Source organism: Micropterus dolomieu, linkage group LG09 (assembly GCF_021292245.1).
Source record: "Micropterus dolomieu isolate WLL.071019.BEF.003 ecotype Adirondacks linkage group LG09, ASM2129224v1, whole genome shotgun sequence".
NCBI lineage: Eukaryota > Metazoa > Chordata > Actinopteri > Centrarchiformes > Centrarchidae > Micropterus > Micropterus dolomieu.
The window spans coordinates 16,426,188-16,446,511 of record NC_060158.1 but is presented as its reverse complement, the minus strand read 5'-3'; the positions used below and the strand labels follow the sequence as shown (position 1 = coordinate 16,446,511).

The window sequence follows — 20,324 nt, the reverse complement described above, 5'->3', positions numbered from 1 at the left end:
CCGCAACACATGACACAATAAATAAATGAGGACCAGTGTAACCAATTCAACTACTATACAGTACGTCCACTGCAGTAAATAATAATGACAAATAATACAGATGATAAAAAAATCCTGAAAATCCTGAATCCCCATTTGCATCACTTAAATTACAGATACAGGCGACATATGCATAATGACAGCTCAATAAAAATAGTGTCTTAGACGACTGAGTTTCTCAATTTAAAATAATGAATACTGTTCTTGTTGATATAAATAGCTTATATTAATGCAAAAAAATATGCTCATAAACAATTCCTTTTAACTATATTTAACTCGGCAAGTACTAAATCTGGAGTGGGTCACGCTTTTAAGAGGAGTTAACAATCACCCTCTTGGATGCCTACAAAGCTTTGCATGGGACTATTTGGCATGCGTAGAAAATGTCCAAAGCCCGGCGGGTTTCCAGGAGATATTTTCCTCCCTCTCTAATCCGAGCCGTGAGAACAGTCGGGCATCGACAGCAGGTTGTGCCCCAGCAGCCGCCCTCCCTAACCCGCATGTCTGCTCTTTTCCCAGTCGGGGGAAAAGATTCCCACTGGAGTAAAAATATAGCCCAAGCCCTTTAATTTCAACCCTACGCCACTCCATAAAAAAAATCCGTTTTTTAATTTTTCCCCTCTCTTTTCGGTTATGCGATGATGACAAAGTCGCAGCGGGTGGAGATGGAAACTTCACATGGATTTGAGAAGATGCTTTTGACAGTTGTGACGGAGCTCCGGAGGATGTTTTCAAATGCAAAGAGAGGAGATGCAGAGAAGGTTCTGAACTAAACACACAGAGGGATAGCAAAGTCTCTGCACCCCCCCCCCCCCCCCCCCCCCCCCCCCCAAAAAAAACAATTGCAAATATCAACAACCACAAATTACTTCGTTTGTTTTAGAAACTAGTGGGCATTTGTCATCAAGCTTATATTCTCTTTAATCAGCGAAAAAGGACTTCACCTGGTGATGTTTTAATTTTTGATTAAAAACTTGCATGCTCCCAGCACTCCATAGCACATTACTGTCTATCCCGTGCTGAGGAGTGGCGATCGTGCCTCGCTATAAAACTGATAAAACAAAGTGTCTACGCTTTCAGCTGATTTTGGGGCTGCTTCACTTCTAAAAAGGGGTCTTGCGAGATCGAAAGGGAGTCACCAAACTTGATCCGTGAACTCAAGTTGAAGGTTGCCCGAGAACGACTCTCCACCCTGGGTTCAAAATGAACTGATATCTACTTTTTATAGAGACAGGGACAGCTGCAAGTGTGCCACTATTTAAACAAACGGAACCATGATTGCTCTTTTGATAATACACAAACGAATCACTTACTGGTTACTCCTCTAAAGTATAGTCCTTGAGACACAATACTGGGTTTCGTAGCGTATTTACAGTTTATTAATTTGAACAATTGGTCATTCATTAAAACAAATCTATTTTCTCTGCTCAGGCTATTTCTCCGATTAAATGTGATGTGTGACTGAAATGTGTTTGTAACCATAACATACACTATTACGCACACCACACATTATTCGCTCGTGCAATATATTTGCCATCACAGATCAACTCATAAATAAAAATCAAAATCAAAATGAATATTTCAAGAAATAATGTAATTGTTAGCTTTATGCATGATGTGTTTTCATAAAAATCACTATTCTGGAGCACCATCGCTTCCGCTTACTTTACATTAAAATATATGAAACAAAGCACACATCAAATTCAACAGTGGGTCAGCAGCTATTTCCCTAATTCATCCCCTTCATTTGGCGCACACATGTCTACATGAGGACAAAACACTCAGCCAAGGCGTAAATGGGAAACAGAATCACCATTGCATTAGAGAGGCCACTTACACTGAAAAGAGGCAGAAATTCCCACCATGCGGTACGTTGATGTGAGAGGGCTAAATAATTTCCAGTCCTTTTGACTCCGCGCAAAGGTCCACTCGATGGTCCGCTTGTATCGGGGAGACGAAAGCTACCGAGTCCAGCCAGCTCTCAGGGGCTCTGGCGGTATACTTCCAGCAGCTCGGAAATGTGGTTCAAACTCCGACAAAAGAAGAAGGGCAGCTCACGGCTTTCAGTAACTGATCAGTCACTAAGAATATTCAGGATGGGGAGAGCCGGGAGTCTTCTAAAAGCGCAGAGCCAGAAAGGAGGAGAGATGAGATAGAGATGGAGAGGGAGGATGCAGTAGTGCGCGCGGCACCCGTCTGGTTTTCTACTAGTCTTTCGCACTTTCCTCCAAAATCATTTACACCTCGAGGCCTAGATTGTAGAAATCGGTTTTTAAATATGATTTAAAAATTGCATGCACAAACCCTCCTCGTCTCCTAGTTTTCGGCTTCTCCGTTGGCGTGGGGAAGAGGAGTAGCTACACTCTGCCTCCAGTCGGCGGTGCGCAGCAGAGCCAGGTGGCGGTGGGCGGGACTGAAGCGCTGGTGAGGCAGGAGGAGGAGGTGGCCACTGGGCAGCAGCTAGCATCTGTGTGTCTTAAAACAGGTTGGAAAAAGCAGGGTCAGGTCAAGTCGAAGCGTTTTCTACTGTACCAGTGGCTCCCAAAGCTTTTTCATATCAAGGGCTCCCAGGGAGATTATTCCTGTAGGGTTTTAACCCAAGGGCGCAAGAGAATGTGTGGCACCCCATATTAGTCAAGAATTAAAGGACAGGTTCACATTTTGTCAAGTCTGTTTTTAAACAATAGTTGCATGCCCATATGTACATTCAAAACATAATTGGTTACTGTATTATTATTTATTCTGTCCATACTGGCTTAAATCCCTTCATATTCCAATGTAAGTGTGTGATTGGTGACAAGATTCATATTCCTATGCTTTCTTAAGTTCAGCAAAAGCTAAACTGAGGCTTCAGCAGTCTGACTTAGACAGTTTTGTGTTACTATCTTCACTGCACAATTTAATGGCACAGGACTGGACAGTTAGCTCCACCAGCTGTTTATCTCCATGTCTCAACTCCTAATATTTGCAAACCGTAGTGGCTTTCTTTTGCAGATTTTTTGGAAATGCATTTGTTTTTGGATGGAACTATTTGCTGCAAAGAGGGAATTCTGTACAAAAAAGACAATTGATTTGTTTCAGTTAGTGGGGAGTTAATAGTTGTTGAAAGCTGTGCTAAAATGCTTAAGCCTATCCATTCAGCTATTTTGCCTGGACTTTGAGAACTACTTGCAGAGACAGCAGTGGAGTGTCATGGACAAGAACCAGCCAGCAGAGTGCTTGAGGAGCTGGATGGCCTTTGTGTCTGCAAAAAAAGTAGGACTGCGTGATGCATGTCTGCACACACACACACACACACACACACACACACACACACACACACACACACACACACACACACACACACACACACTGTATCTTTATCTTTCCCTCAGCTGAAAAAGGCACAAGCAGGCTGGCCTGCAGTAACCTAAGGCAAACACTTTCCCCAGACCATCTGGAAGTCATCTCACCCGCAGAGCCAGTGAAAGCACAGAGCAGAAGCTACGTTTACAACTCGGTGATAACAACTGGTCCACTTGAACTGCATGGTTGAACAAGTCATGCACCATAGCCTGTTCATAACATCTCATAAATTAAAATATTCTATTCTATTTGATTCCATCCTATTCTATTCTGTAATGCTCATTTACTTGGTGGTTCTAGCAACAATGACTAAACTTCACTTAATTGCAAGACATGTCCTCTACGAAAATTAAGTTCACTGTTTCCGATGTTTTGATTTTGATATAAAGGGAAAGTCAGCGATTCTGGAGAAAGATTACTGATGAACTAAACAGACAAACAAATACACCCCTCCCTTCAGTGCTCATTCAGAAGCTCTGCCCCCCAAATTTGTGGATGAGCAATGTCATAGCAATGCCATACAACTGCGCTAGCTGACCAAAAGAGAAATATGGCAGAATCCAGAGCGTCTGCTGCCAGAGGGTAAAAAGTTGAAGCAATTTTCACAGCTATGAAATTACAGGTGGCATTTGTTTTTGTAGTACTCTAGAAAGTGTGACTATATTTAAATAGGTGTTGAAGCCAGATAGTTATCTAAACTAAAGTCTAAGCATGGAAGGGTTATATCTCTGACATTATTTAGATTTTGTTCTTGGCATGGGGTAATTCCAGAATAGCAGATAGTCAGGACGAGTTACATTACACAGGCGAAGACGGAAGAGGGACAGTATTCAAGCAGGAGCACAAATGCCCCCTGTTGCTGATTAGCTAGAATAATGTTGTGTGGCTCGGTCCAAGCCACATGGTTTGTTTCCCATTTACAGAGCCAGGGCTGTGTACGAACCAGAGATATTCTGTGACAAAAAGTGTATTGGATTAGAATCGCTGACAGCACCTACAGTATGTCAGATTTGCTGCAAGTTACATGGTCTCTAATTTCCAGGCAATACAAAGGATAGTGCACCTGAAAAACTCATTCTGTGTGTTTTTACTAGCAAAATCAATAATTTTATACTGTAAGTTATTATGGAGCATCATCACAACTAAAGTAACATCTTCTGCTTTTGTCTGCCATGTACTGTGTGTAAAACATTCAGTGGATTGTTAGCGTACCATCATCGTGGAGCTCATTGTTCCCTCAGTGCAATCTCTGTGGGGAAAAGATGATGCCATTAATGGCAATTGTTTGCAACATTGCCAGTGTGCATTTCTCTCTTTCACTTTATCTCCCTCTCATCTCTCACTATCTGGAGTGCTTCAGCGGTGGGTTACATTGTGTTCTCAGAGGGAATATGGATAGATACAGTCTCTGGCACCCTCACAAGCACAGGACTCTGTGCTCTACTTCCATTTTCCAGCCTGGGTCCTTTTGTCAATTTCTGACAAAGGCAGTGGGCTACACAGGATATGTGAATAGACATGCAGTGAGAAGGTGAGGGATGGAAAGGGAGGGTGGGAATATTGAACGATAAGCACAGAAGAAAAGTAAATCAGACTCATAATGAAAATAAGGAAGAAGGGAGGTTTGTAGTGAGAACATGTTTGAAAAAAGTGGCCTCTGAATCAGATGTGAGAAAGGTCAGAATAGGTTCATCATCAACACCACTGGCCACTCAAACTGAGCAACCTAGCGTGGTCAGAAAAAACAGCAGGGCTGTAAGGATGCCGTCACTCCTCGCCTATTTGTGTCCTCTGGTTTGTTCCCGGAGAGCAAGTCCTCTTATGACAATCACAGCGAAACATCTTGACGGCCGGAGGCACAAGGATAGGCGTTGAGGAAACCTGCAAGGAAAAAAGAGAATAGGGCAATGATCCGTGTGTGTGTGTGTGTTTGCGTGTGTGTGTCCTGTGATAACGGTGCGTGAGAGCAGGAAACACACAGTGCCTGTTTTTGCTGCAGGGGTTCCTGGAAGTCAGCCGCCCAGTGTGATCCGCGACATACACACGCACGCACATGCACTTACACACACACACACACACACACACACACACACACACACACACACACACACACACACACACACACAGGATACCTCGCCTCTGAAAGGGAAAAACATGCTGTGTCTGATACATGTGGACACAGACAAGCAGACTTCCTGCATTTTCCCACCTACTGGGGAGCCACCTGTAACACACACACACACACACACACACACACACACTTACTCATATTACATTCATGGGGACAAAGAATGAGACAAATATAAGTTCGGAGTTGACAGTAAACAAGTGCCATTCGAACCCCTCATTATCTGGCATTGGATCAACATTGCCTGAGGCCAAGGGGCCTACCATCAACATCATCCCCACCACTGGTTAGAAAAGCAACAGGATAATAAGAAAGAGAACTAAAGTTACTTGATCTATTCGGAACATTAAGATAAAGACATCAATAGTGAAGTAGTAGTGGAGTTGAAGCCAGAAAGGTTTGTATGAATATTATGGGCTTAAATATCCATGCTTCGCAGTTGAATCTATTTTAGATCTGTGTTTCCCCATTTTCTATCTGCCCTCGTCCATCCAAGTACTAACTCTCTTGTCATTTCAGATTCTGCCACTCCCTCCTTCCCAGCAGTAACCCCTGCATTCCTGCCATGCAGGACCTGACCTCCCCCTCCCAACTGCACACCTGTTCCCACTGGCCCATTAGCCTTGCATTTTATATTTTTATATATATACTGGCCCATTCCCATTAATTCTCCGCCACAATTTAGCATTCCAGCCATCACCTCTGCCTGCCTCACTCCTGCCTGCATGTACCTCTGCTTGCTTTTGGTTCGTTTTTTTGCTTTTTTTCCTGCCTGATCCCTAGCTGGATATCTTTGCCTTACTTTCCTTGCCTGTCTGGTATTGACTTTTGCCTGTCTCTGACCACGAGTAAAACAAAAGTTTTAACATTACCTGCTGTGTCTCTAATATCCTGCGTTTGGGTCCAAACCTGGTAATACTGAGCCGTTACAGTGTTACTTTTGGGTCGTCAGTATAGATATAAGGATCTCTTTTTATTTTACAGTATCTGTAGCACTTTCGTCTCCAAAATATGTTTGTCTTTTTATATGTATTTATTATATTAACAAAGGGGGCAAAGTTAAACCACTAAACTGTCATGAAATGGTTAAAATTACATTCATTTTTACCAACAGCAGCAGTAAAATGTTACTTACACAATAATGTATCAGTTATAAGAACCGAATAATATAATGTAGAATAGTAAAACACAAGGGCCAATTATAAGTGCTTTTGCTTCTGTTGGATGAAGTACATTTCGGTAACATCCAGTGTGCTACAGTCTAGGTCTCTGTGATACTGGTTTAAAATATATGCCACACCAAATAGTGGGCATTGTGTAAATGTCATTTATTTGGAATAGAGGACATTCAATTCTGAATGGTGAAATTCCTCTGCAGATTGAACTGTTATGAGCAACTCGTTAAAAAGAGAAAATGGGGATACACCAGAAAGATAATACATTTTTTAGAGAACCGTGTCCAAGGTAACAGTAAGTTTTGGAGTTGTCCTCAAGTGATTCAGCAAAGATTTAATACTTGATGAATCTGCTATAGAAAAAATAAAATGAAGTAGCATTGATGGAGAAAAGTCTTTCAAGGGAAAAACGTGGCTTTTATTGAATGCCCTTGCAAGGTTAATTGGTTAGAATGTGCACATTGAAAAAGTCAGGGATTTTGTGTTAACTGCCTCAGATTTGATGTGTGAAACATTTATGTTGTTCTGGTATGTTGCTTAACTTGAAATATTTCTGTCGCATGGCATGAATCCATCCTCAGCATGCCATTCAAACACACAATACTCAACTGAATCAAATACAGTTGTTTATCCTGACAAAAAACAATCACATATTTAAATGTGACATGCCACATACATTGTTCTACAACTCGTGGAAAAAGTCTGGAAAAAAAAATTCTATTCTATAAAAATCTCTAACTCCTCTGATAGAGGTGGAGGAATAGAGACAGAGGTGCATGATGGGATAGCATCTGCAGTGCAGTATCTTTTGTAGGTACAGTGTCTGGAGAGGGATCTTACTCACACACTGGGGTATTATGGAATTCAACCCACCGTCTGGCTCGAGAAGAACTAAGTGGGCGAAAACTGACAACCTTGCCTTCTTCCATGGAAATGTAAATGAGTCTCTCAAACTTCTAGAGAAGACTGGCTAAATATCCTGACAGCATGCAAACATGTAAGACAATAACTTTCTAATAATACTCTTGATAACGATGTCTTTGTATGTCATATGTTATGTCGTAGTGTATTACAGGACAAAATCCATGGTGAAAGAGCAAACAGATAGCTGTCATCTTAATGAATATTACATTTAAATATGATGTAGGAGATCTTTCCTTTATGAAAGTAGAGAAAAAAGACAAAAAGAGGGATATTACCACTGTATTATCTTTGTGTACATGTCATTGCTTCTGTGCTGGGGCCTGGAGGGTATCCCACAATGACTTGAGGAACACATAAACACATAAAAAAATACATCGCGACAGATGGATTAATTTCACTTACTTTTGACTGGGGACAATATAGACTGCATTGTAGATTGTAGCAGATGGACATACTGCCACGGTTCCAAAAGTATATACCAAATGAACTATAGTTTATAGTACTATGTTACAATGAAAGTGACTCCCTTTGTTGAAGTGTTTTCTTGATCAGATAATGGATAAAATCATCCTCACATGTCTACCAAAATAAGGATTCTCTTCTGAGGGAGTCTGTTAAATTCAACAAACGTCATGTAAAGGCATTGAGGGACTACTCACACCTTAGGTATTGAATTTAAATGAATCTACCGCATGTTAGAATGAGATTTTGGATTTTTTAGCTTGGACTGAGAACAGCAAATGTACTGTATAAACAGTAGGGGGAAGAACATACCACAGGAAAGACAAAGGTAGAATTAAGAAGAGGAGATGAGTGATTCAGAGAAAGCTGAAGTTAGTGAGATTGTGTGCACATGTGAAATAAATAGTTATGCCACAGCTATTGTCTAACCATCCCTGCATACTGATGTGGTTGTGAAACAATTCTTCTACACATGTATGAAGCTGCCAAGGGTTGCTGTGATTGGCGGACGGTGATGCTCCTGGCCCCATCCATCATCATCACCCACCTCGCTATACCTCGCTTGCGGTCCCGACTTCCCAACTTCCCCCAAATCATTGGCCAGATGGCCCTCGCCAGTGCTTGCCCGCTTTACACACCTGATATGAAGCTATCCGTCATCTGATAACGACCGAGCTTTGGCGGTCCCCCAGCTGGGGCCTCTGCTGCAGCACTGGGCACTGGCGGGTATCGAGGATGGGTGGTGGCGGGGTGGTGCACAGCCTGACTGCTCCTCTGATGGATTAGTGCCAGGGTAGTGTGGCTGGGGAGGGGCTGGAGGTGCTGAGCGGTGTGCTGAGGGACTCACAGTCATCCAGTGGACCATGGAACAGGTGGAAGCAGAGAGAGGGACAACAGGGAGAAAGAGAGGTGTTTGTGTGTGTGTGTGTATGTGTGTGTGTGTGCGTGTGTGTGTGTGGTATGGCTGCAGTAGAAAAAGATGGAGTGTAATTTAAAGAGGCAGCAGCAATGTAAAGTGGAGAAGATGGTGGAATATCATTGTAACCATAACAATACACTGAAGGTCATTTTAACCCAAACCATGATGTTCCCTTAAACCATGTCATTGATGTAAAAGATTTATATTCAACGTTGATTTGTAACAGTTCTGGAAAATGCCGTCAGCAGTAGGGGCATTATATCAGAAAATGCTCCCATGTGTCATTCTACAGGACATGGTCAAACGACTTCTTTTGTCATATAATTTAAAAGACTGGTTGACTTTGACAGTGCCGTTCGCTTCCCAATTCCTAACAACAGTCAATGTTTGTTTCTTTTAACCATGAGAATGATAGTCCCCTAAACCTAACCAAGTTGTTTATGTGCCCAAACCTCACCAAACCTTAAACTGTGTCAGGACAGTCAACGCCTTTATTTTTGCAACAGTGATTTGTAACGGTTTTGGAAGATAATCACATACGAGGCAGTCCTGCCGGTAGAAGACGTTTTTGTCCTCCATTAACTTGGGGGATGTGTTGGACAAAAGATTATTCTGTGTATGTTTGAATGTGAATGCCCTCACAATGAGAGGACAGAGGAGAGGGTGGTTTAGGAGAAAAGGGTATGATAGGTTGGTTTTTCCTTGATTGTTAAAGATGACAACCACACTAAAGCTGACACAGTAAAAATATTTTGCTTGCAGTGGAAATGAGGTCAAAATTACTGCTGAAATGATTGCTCTCCCAAAGTTGCCTGGAATTTATTCCACTGTAAATAAATAAGTTTTTTTTAGCTGTAATATACAATAGTTTATGTGTTAACACCATTTCAGTATTAAGGTGATTGACAAGAGAAAAATGCCATAATGGGTTATGTTGAGCCTAATGTAGCAGCGTTTCCGACTTTACACATGCCAGTGCACAGCAAGGAAGGCTGGCAGCACAAAGACAGTACACAAATGCACAGACACACACACACACACATACACTCGTACATTCACAGACATACATTTACTCTGCCTCTCACACGTAGACACACACTCACACAGACTGGCGGTTCTCATTAGCGAAGTCAGTGTGCTCTAGGCAGGCAGGGCCCCTGCAGCAGTCCTCGGGAGTCAGAGGAGCCATTTGTCAGTGGAAAACAATTAGCGGGGAATGATCCGTTCCATTGGTTTTAATGAGTACAGCCGGGTCACTCTGCTCACAGCGGCAACACGCAAAGGTCATCAAAGGCTGACAACCAAGTCACATTCATACGTAAGCACAGAAACACACACGGCCAACACATACCTCTATTCATTTTCACCTCTTTTTGCTGCCTCCAATGTGCTGCATGCACGCGCTTAATGTACCCACACACTGATGCAATCACACACTGACAAATGGACACACCCTGCCACCTCAACCCACACACATCTATTTCTCATCCTTTTCAGACAATCCATCTGCCTCCACATCTTCGCAGGCATAGAAAAGTCATCATGGTAAGTGAAGTCTTGTATTATATTAGGAGGGTATTGTGCATATGTGACCTTGGACAGTACCTGTGGCATAATAATATATTTAATGCATATACAGTGTTAATGTGGATGGTTAGCTGTAATATTGTAGCTATAGTAACACATGAAAGAGCCACATACCTTTATTTTCCATCTCAAATGTGAATAAAAGCATTTCACTAATGGGAATGCATGAATATGGAATACTACAAAGATATATGAATATGTCATATTTCTAAATGCTTTATTTTCTTCTAAAGAGAAGATGTTGAGACTTTAATTCAAATGAATTTGATTGAACTGTTTAATAGTTGAAAAAAAAAAGAATATCCCAATGCAGAGATAATTATCTATTTTGGAAGTATACAGTCTGCTTATCTTCAGGTCAAGAGTGATCGACCAAATCACGCAGGACTGACTCCATATTTAGGTTAATTATACTTGACCTCAGGTACATTAACCAAAACAGACTGACTACCTCATTTCTCTTAAATGTGGCATGGGCGTATGTTACAGGCAAATACCAGTCCTGACGCAGCACAGTCCCATGTAGGACTTAAAGCAACAGCTGAAATAACTAATAATACATTATACTAGACTTTGCACATATGCTTATTCAGCATTCACCACACCTAATAGCCATACAATTCGGGTCCATGCGTGAAGTATAATTTATCTGCAGTTGTTAAGGCCAGTTTAGGGGGTATTACCAAATTTCATTGTCTTACTTGCACTAATGCAAATGTATGTTGACTCATGTGAGTTCAATTTTCCAGAGCCAATGCTTTCTAAACTATGTTAGAACTATGCTGTGTTGTTGTCGCATTGAATGAAGTGCGATATAAAAATATTTAAAGCATCGGCTTTTTCCATTATCCAACTTATACAATGAAAAGGCTATACATAGTGTGGAAAGAACAGAAGCGGCAAATGTGACTAGCCTTCATTTAAATAGCGGTTTCAACACCAGTTGTGCTGCATTACGAGGATAGAGTAACCTAGTAGTGTTATTGCCATGAAAAAAGACCCACAGCAATGACGTCAAAGTTGGAGATAAATCAGACTCATCACAAATGAATAAATTGATGATTAGGCTATATAAATGAATCATTACGCTACATAGGCATAAATCACAGTACTCAATAATAATTCCAGTGTTGAAGCCAATTGACAATTTAATTGAAATAATGTGGTATAGCCTAATAATAATAACTAATAATATGGTTAAGTGGTAGGAATATGAATTATGAATTATGTTCAATATTTAGGCTAGGCTACTTGTTTATTTATTAAGTTTAGCTATCCTTAAAATTACAGTTAAAAACACGGACATTTTATTTTGAAGGCGAGAGGTCTCTGTTTTAGACTTCAATTTTCATTGTACAAGAATAATGGAACAAGCCGGTGCTTTAGTGCGCTAAATTACATTGCACATCTTTATTCAATGCGAAAAAACACAGCATAGTTCTAAAATAGTTTAGGCAGCATTGGCTCTGGAAAAATTAACTCACATGGTTCAACATGTATTTGCATTAGCGCAAATAAGACAATGAAATTAGGTAATACCCCCTAAACTGGCATTTTTCATGTGTTCAGTGTTAACAACTGCAGGTGAATTATACTTCACGCATGGACCCAATTTGTATTTAAGGCAAAACTGTTTTGCTAGCCAATTGGTTGTAGCTAAGACATTTGTAGGCAAGGATATTGCTATTAGCATTTGCCAAAACACAGATTTTAATTTAAATTTAAATTTTATACGGCTAAGCCAGAATAGCTTATTTATAATTTGTGCAAGTGAGGATTTTATTTAACTATGTAAGATTTTAAGATTTAAATACTGTGACACTGAATGTTTTAAGTTGAAATAAAATCATAAACTGCATGCACACCATAATATGATTGCAAAGCTAATAAAGGAGCCTATATCATCTTTCACTGAGGAGACATAGATTAGAGCAGGCTACTGTATTTTCACCATTTAGTTGTTGAAATAAATGTATGCCCGTGTAGAGACAGGTTTTTTTTTCATGAGACTATGTATTCATTTTACATGAGGTGCATTATTTAGCATTTAGCTTACATATTAAATCAAGTCTCTAATTGCTCTGAGGCACTGACCTTCAACTCTGCACACACAAAAGATAAAAAGGCAGTTTCGATCTGCTGATGTTCTGCTCCTCCTGATTTCTAGCTCAATACAAAACACTCAAACCTCCATTTAAAGAGGTGGTATTATGCTTCTTGGCTTTTCCCCTCTCCTTTATTGAGTTATATCTCTTTTTTGTGCATGTAATAGGTTTGCAAAGTGAAAAAGCCCAAAGTCCAGCCCAAAGGGAGTTCCCATCTCCCACAGAAAACACTGCTCTGAACTGCTTGAAAACAGCTCGTTTGTAGTCCAGCCATTTCCCTTCCTTCACTGTGATGTCACAATGAAAACACGTCATAAAGCTTGCCAAGCGGCTAGCGGGGGTCAGGCACGTCCTCTGACCAAGCTAGTCTGAGCAGAGGCCCTTTGGCTCGACTTGCCTTTGTTTGGTTTTCCATTGTAGAAATGTTGTACCTGTACCTGCTTCCAGGTACTTTTTTTCGCATCACCTACGTCGAGGTTCCAAGCGAGCTGAGGGATACTAAAATGTAACGTGAAAACATGACAGACTGCTGTTTGGTCAGAGAGAATATTCACTATTCACTGCATCATCATTGCGTGCACCAGTCAGAGGCCAAGCAACAGAAAGTTTTATATTTTACAGTTTTCGTATGTAATTTCATCACTAAATCCACTTCTGAGAAGTTTTGAGGTGAGAAATCAGCTGTGTAGATTTTGAATATTGACAGTTTTACGAAATGTGCTGGCGGAACAAAAATGTGCTTGAATATTTTCGGAGTTGAGGAGCTCTGCAAGTGGCTGCGGGGGAAGCCTGTGCCAACCCACTGGAGGAGCATGTGAGGTCGGCCAGCCGCCCGCTCACAGAGCCCTCTGCTCCCACCGTCACACAGACCACTACAGCAACAACGGCAGAGGAAAACACAGCTGGAAGGTTTTCATACCGCTTATCTGTGAGAAATGTTGAAACATTTTAACTTAAAAAAGAGAAAGATGTGTGGATCGCTGGTGTGTGTGTCGCATTGAACATTACGTCACAGCAGCTGTGTGTGGTGTCGCTATGACGACAAGCTACGTACTACCTGCAATGGAAAACGTTGCAGGGCCGAGTAGAGTCGAGTCTATCGATTTGCGCTGTGGTAGCATTTTTTGGCAAGGCAGCATAGATCGTCAGAACACCGGCAACAGTTCAACGTTTAGTCCCAAAAGATGATGCAACTCCGACTCTGTTTTGGGCCTGGAAATTCACAATCACAACCTGTAAGTATGCTTTATTGGTTGTGAATTATATTTAAGTTGTTGTAACACAGCTAAAGTTATAGCTATAATGCTAATGTTACACCCGATGTGAAAGCTACTGAGAAAATTTTCAAATTGTTTGGCCAATTCTTATGTAAATATGAGTTGAAATATGATGATTTTTGTAGTGGTTTATGGTAAGATGTGGAACAATGATATTGTGTGGTTGTGGACTTGTGAGTAACTTATACCATCTGCTAGGTTACGGTCAGGTTAAACCATGTAAACCTGTTCTGGTACAACCCCTAAATAAGATTTTGAACCTGAAAATGAGCATAATACCACCTCTTTAAATTTTTTCCTCCTAGCCTCATCCTTTAACACACATATATATGTGTGTGTGTGTGTGTGTGTGTGTGTGTCACACCTACTGTCTATAGTATACCACAGATTAAAATAGCCCTTAAAGTGTTCCAAAGACTATATCTTTTTCTGGCATGTCTCTATCTCATCTGGTCCCACTACATAAACCAACCACAGTTTGCTCTGTAATGTCAGACACACTGGAGAAATGCTAAGTGTTGAAGAGTTATGTACCACATGACTCACACTGTCAGTGTGTAATAGATTTGGTCTGAAGAAGGAGAGAGACAGACACAGAGAGCAGTAGAGAAATGGAGACCACCAATGGAAACGCATCAGGCCTGATACAGTGTTCACACAGGAAAGGGCTGTCCGACAATATCGCCACTTCACTGCCTTTAATGGGCACATTAATGGCCATTTAGCAAAGAGCCCACCTGGTGGAGCCGCAGCCCCCGAGTCATTCCCTCCATCCCACACTAAAACCAGTGGAAAGACCTCATAATGGTTTTCGAACAAGTGACAAGTAAAATGGGGTGGTGGTGGGAGTTTGGGTGTTTAAAAGGGGAAAGCCCAACCCGACATAGAATCCATGTAGTAGTATAGTGAGGCAAAAAGAGGCAAATTCAGAAGCGTCTCTGTAGACGATGAATGAAAAAACTATTTATATACTTAATAACTAATTTCAATTGATTAAAGTATTTTTAGAAGAAAAATTTTAACAAAATAACATATCGCTCGTAACTAAAGTGAGATTTTTACAGTTGAGCGACTTAAAACACAAATTCAGAGAAACACCTTACACATGGCAAATAGAGTTTAATGCAGTGATTCCCCCAGTGTGTACCCCAGGGGGTTCATGGAAAGTATCTGTGCTAATAGGAAAAAATAGATACACTTTTTTTTTTAAATCCACATATTAGTATTTAGGAGAGAAATAAACACACACGTGTGATTACAAATATGTGTGATGCTGATGTTAATGCATCTGTCGTTACATTGACCACATAGCTACCAGCTATGATAAGCCGATTGCACAGGTTATGTCTCCCACCAGCCGGAGTCATCTGTAACGCCTGAACACTATATGTTGTGATAGAGAGTGATTGAAAGCAAGTGACAAGAGACGTCAAAATGGATAGCTATAAGTGACTGGATAAATGGTTTAACATCCAGTGTCTGTTATTTCAAGTGGTATAACAAGTAGTACAAATGCAAACTTGACCAAGCCTACTGAACTATATGTGTCTTGTATGTAAAATACATTCAGTTGCCATTTTATTAGGTACAGAATTAGCCAAAACTGTTGATCTAAGTCCTACATTTACATACATTTATTTTGGATGTAATACAACTCAAAAAACTAAAACTATAATTACAAGAACCCACAGAGTCACCAATTCACTGTCAAAAACCATCTCCAAAAGATATCAGCTGCTCACATCATCAATTCACATACTGATACTTGTGGATATTGTGTTTACTATTTCATTGTTTCAAAGCATCAGTGGTTTGATGGTATTCGACAGGTACTGTATTCCTAGGACATTTACATCAGAATGCAAAACCAGACCGGTAGTTACACATCGAGCCTCCAGTCTGTCTCCTGCTTCTCCTGTGGGTTTCTACCTTTCATTTGTGCTGCTAAGTCCAGAATTGGTACACCCACAAATCCAGCTTTGCAGATCTACAGCTGCACACCAATTATGTTATTAGTAATTTTTAATTTAAGTTATTTTAAAAAATGATCATATAAGCCATATCTTGTTGCAAAATCATCTTTATGTCTCGTGAGAACTGGGCACACATTCCTCAGTTTTCAGTTGTGTTCAGCTCAGATGATTCTTGCAACTTGTCAGGGCTACGAATCACAAGTGTTCAGCGAGTGTGGACATTATTTTAGAGCATTTTCTTTAATGAAGACACGTTGCTTGCATTACGGTGAGGTGTCCAGTGGGGCTGTCTCTTTCCCTCTTTTGCTCGTTCTCTCCTTTCTTGCTCACGCACTCATTCACTTGCAAAGTGCATCAGCAAATGAAAGGCTGTGTCACGGCAATCGGAACAATGTAATTAGAAGTGCGAGAGAGGTGGAAAGTGCTTTATGGTGATAATGTGGCAGAGTAATTAAGGGGAAATATCATGACCCTCGTGCCCACGGCATTTTTAAAAAGAGTCATTTAAGCCCGAGATTACACAGTGATTGTCAAATCAATGGAGGAGACGGAGGAGGGAAGAATGTGGAAAATGAACCTGTCTTGATGGTGCATCGGCGATGAAAGACAGTTTCAGTATGCATGTACACATGTGTGACTGTGACAGCGAATTGACTGCAGGTATGTGCATGTGTCTCTCTCTCTGTGTAGATACATGGATTTAATTCTTGCTTGTGTTTTCCCAACAATTTATTAATCAATCCAATAATTATACAAAATCAGATTTCCTGCACGAGAAGAGGGCATGCTGGATGGTATTAAAGATATATAAATATGTCTCATAAAACAAAGTGCAGTATACTGTGTGTTGTGTTGTAAATTCATAAATATTTTGACACTATTGAGCTGCAGAAGCAGAACAACCACAACTAGAAGAGTTAGACAAAGGGGAGAGCGAAAACGAGTTAGACAAAGGGAATGAGGGAAAATAGAAGGGGAGAGATCTTGGTAATGACAAGCACTTCACAGTCAGATCCGACCTCCCTCCACCCACGCACCCTGATGAGATAATTCCTTCTCCAAATTGCAATCAAAGCTCAGAAAAACACTTGAGGAGCAGGAGCCCTTTCAGCCATTAACTCGCCAGGTCCTGGGGTGCTTCTTTTTAAATATTACATTCCTTTGAATGTGTTTTCTGCATATTGTCCCCCCCCCCCCCCCCCCCCCCCCCTTAATAATTATTCCTATTTGTCTTTGTCTTCAAGTCACTATTAGCCCTGTTTTGGAATTATTAATATTCAAGCTGAGCAACTGCATTCACAAAAAAATATTAAAAAGTGTATGTTAATAACTCATTAGACTGTTGGAAATACAAGTAGGACAAAATACCATCAGCACAGACAGCCAATGTCGTTAAGGACACACCGTAAAAGAGTAACCACGGTTGTATGCAACAATGAGAAAACCATATCCAGTTAAAGAAACTGCTTAGTTTTTGACACTGAGCTGTGATGATCATTATTTTATCCATCCTCAAGACTCAACAGCATGTACCAAATATCTATTAACCACTGTGGTCACCCATTTCTCCAGAATATGTGGGTGTGCTGATGAGGAACATCATGAAATGGAACAAGCACAATTTGTCCAGAGGATTGAGACTGGAAAGGGGGTGTTTGAGTAAAAATGCTGTGTGTGGGCAGAGGCGATGGCTGATGTAATATTTTAATGTGTGGTTAGGTAAAATATGAACAACAGGTCAGAGGCCTTACAGTAAATCCCTCGAGAAATAAACAGTGTTCCTTCAAGATAATATGGTGACCTATTTCATGTTATTGTGACCCGCTGGTAGATCCACACGCAGGACTTGAAAGACCCTGAATAGCATAGAACAGAAAGCTCCACTGTAGATTTTGTGTCAAGTGGCTCTATTTGTCATAATTATGTGGTTGTAAAGGGAAAGTCTAGAAAAGGTCTAATCAATCTGATTTAATTAAGTGCAGTCAGTCATTTCAAATGAGCAGAATAGAATTAATAAGCACATTGTAAATTTGCATTTAAACCCATGTAATTATGCCAATTCAGTGGCCGCACAAGCGCACTCGTTTTTTTTTTTTTTCAAAAGAGCAGAAAAGAGACAAGTTCTCAGTTTTCTTCATTTGATTCAGAATCAATATGCAGTGAGAAGAAGTGGCTTAATTAATGCAAATACCTCGGGTAGTTTATTGTATAAAAAACACAGACATGTCTGCCGTTACACTTATGCTGATGGGTGGGACAGGTGTTTAAGCTTTGTTATTGAGTAAGTATGCGCTGATTCTTAAGTAATGAGAATTATGTATCTAAACATTGACATGTCTGTCAATATGCCAATGTCAGCTGTGGAATGATTAATGTCCCTAAAGGGCAGAGCTTTTGAATCATTAAGTCTCACAAACATCATTATTCTATGAGCAAATTTATCATTTCCAAGTTAACTGTTCACATCAAGCTAAATCACTACTCCAAATATCATCATGAATACATATATTTATATACATTATATATTTTACATTTTCAGTTTCTTATTGCATTATACCATAAACACCACCTTGATATTAATAGCTGTGTCTTCACTGTACACCAATAGATATGCAATTATTTACATTTTTTGGAGATTTAGTTGAATTGAGACTGCAACACCTTGATCTTTCCTACATAAATCCAAGTGTCCGCTGTGGCCAAAAAAAGATTAGTGCCACTACATCAGAACAGAAACTGATATAGAAAATATACAGTTTGACCAAATGTCTAGAGGTGTGAGGGGGAGGGAAGAACGGAGGTCCTGACTTCAAACTCATCCAAGCATTAGTAAGTGGAGGAGACACTTGATCAGTTGGTGTTGGGCAGTTTGGAGAATAGAGGGTGGCTGGGTGAAAAAAGGGAAAGAGAACAATTAGTCATTGGTTCGCTGGGTAAGTGGTTGAGTAGTAGTAAGCTGGATGACGGACTGGCCTACTGACTGACTGGCTGACTGATTGACAAGGTGACTGACAAGGTGACTGTTTATGTGTTCAGTCTCGCATGGATGATTCTCTGAGATGCACTGGAGCATTTCCTCCAGAGAGAGCCCGACACGAGGAAAACTTCCTCGGCTTTCCTTTTGACCTGTTTACGTTGAAATATGCTCTGCAGAAAATATCTAGAAACTCTCAGTCATGAAAGACAAACAGCCTCTCCAGAGATTGTTCAGACCTGTAAAACAAAATTCAAACAACTCTACATTTAAACCCAATTCTTCCCGTTTAAACAGTCCTGCAATTAAAATTTTCGCACAGGGCAATTTTGCGTGCACTGCTGATTTTTTTAAAACCACTTTTTCATGCATATTTTTGAACCGTGCAAAGCATGTCAAACTTAATTTGACATGCTGTGTAGAGAAATAAAGGCATACAAATAAACATCCCAGCCTTGCCGACGGAGCTTACCTGCCATGGAAACAGCTGCAATTAACCACCTCCCACAATCCTTTGTTCTATTTATGTTTGAAATTCCGCTTGAGCAACTCCACCTCTCCCACTGAAAAGCATATGGGCATGATGCAGGCACATGCTCTAAACAGATATTACACTTTCCTTCACAAGCAATGCTGCACATCTGTTTTTTAACCAGGAACAGCTGAAAAGGGTGGATTTTTCAACTGTGTATGCGTGTGTGTGAGAGAGATAAAGAGATTTGTTATTGAAAGAGAGAGGAGTGACTCAATGTTGATGAAAAGATGCCTACGAGGATTTACTGTATCTTACACATCTATGTTTTTTCTCTCTCCTTGATATCAGAACGCTGCCGCACACACTCAAGATTTCCCAAGCGGCGTCGAGTCATTTCCAAGTAGCTTCCTCCATCTTGCCGCTAATCAACAAAGTTAATTTGTTTCCCCATTTATTTTTATGAATCCTCAAGCTACCATACTTGGGTTTCCTCCATTCCACAATATATTTCTTCAGCTAACTGGCAAAAGCTCTCTTCATTTATCAGATCCACACAGCCGGCTTATTACAAGAGTCCTCTTATCTGTCATATTTTCTTCCAGTAGTGCTGCAGTGGTTACAAATGGGACTTAGTCTATCTGGCTTGGAGCTGATGAGGGGGGAAATGAAATTATTGCGATTAGATCTGACCCATATGCCGGAGTGCTAGGAGTGTGTGTTGGTGCATGTGTGCGTAGTGTTGGCAGAGGTAGTGCTACTTTATTGTGTTTGTGCGTCTCACACTGTGGTGGGTGGCAGTGACTTGCAGCTAGATTAAGGCATTAGGCCATGCTTGCACCAATGAAGGTGGGTGATAATAAGAAGCGGATCTTTTTCAATTGGCAATATTAGGTGATGTTCAGCTTTTGAATTACCCCCTTTCATCTTTCCCCATTTCTCTT

General features: G+C 40.6%; 2 protein-coding genes across 5 annotated transcripts in view; both read right to left on the bottom strand.

The window, feature by feature from the left end:
• runx1t1 (RUNX1 partner transcriptional co-repressor 1) overlaps positions 1-2,360 on the bottom strand; it is a 60,220-nt gene extending 57,860 nt beyond the window's left edge. For all 3 annotated transcript variants that reach the window (XM_046059002.1, XM_046059003.1, XM_046059004.1), the window contains exon 1: positions 1,877-2,360. In XM_046059002.1, coding sequence (XP_045914958.1) covers positions 1,877-1,904 — 28 coding nt within the window. In that variant the 5' untranslated portion in view covers positions 1,905-2,360. The remainder of the gene's footprint in view (positions 1-1,876) is intronic.
• Positions 2,361-18,439: 16,079 nt separating this feature from the next.
• triqk (triple QxxK/R motif containing) overlaps positions 18,440-20,324 on the bottom strand; it is a 134,616-nt gene continuing 132,731 nt past the window's right edge. For both annotated transcript variants that reach the window (XM_046058921.1, XM_046058919.1), the window contains one exon: positions 18,440-18,821. In XM_046058921.1, the coding sequence (XP_045914877.1) occupies positions 18,785-18,821 (37 nt within the window). In that variant the 3' untranslated portion in view covers positions 18,440-18,784. The remainder of the gene's footprint in view (positions 18,822-20,324) is intronic.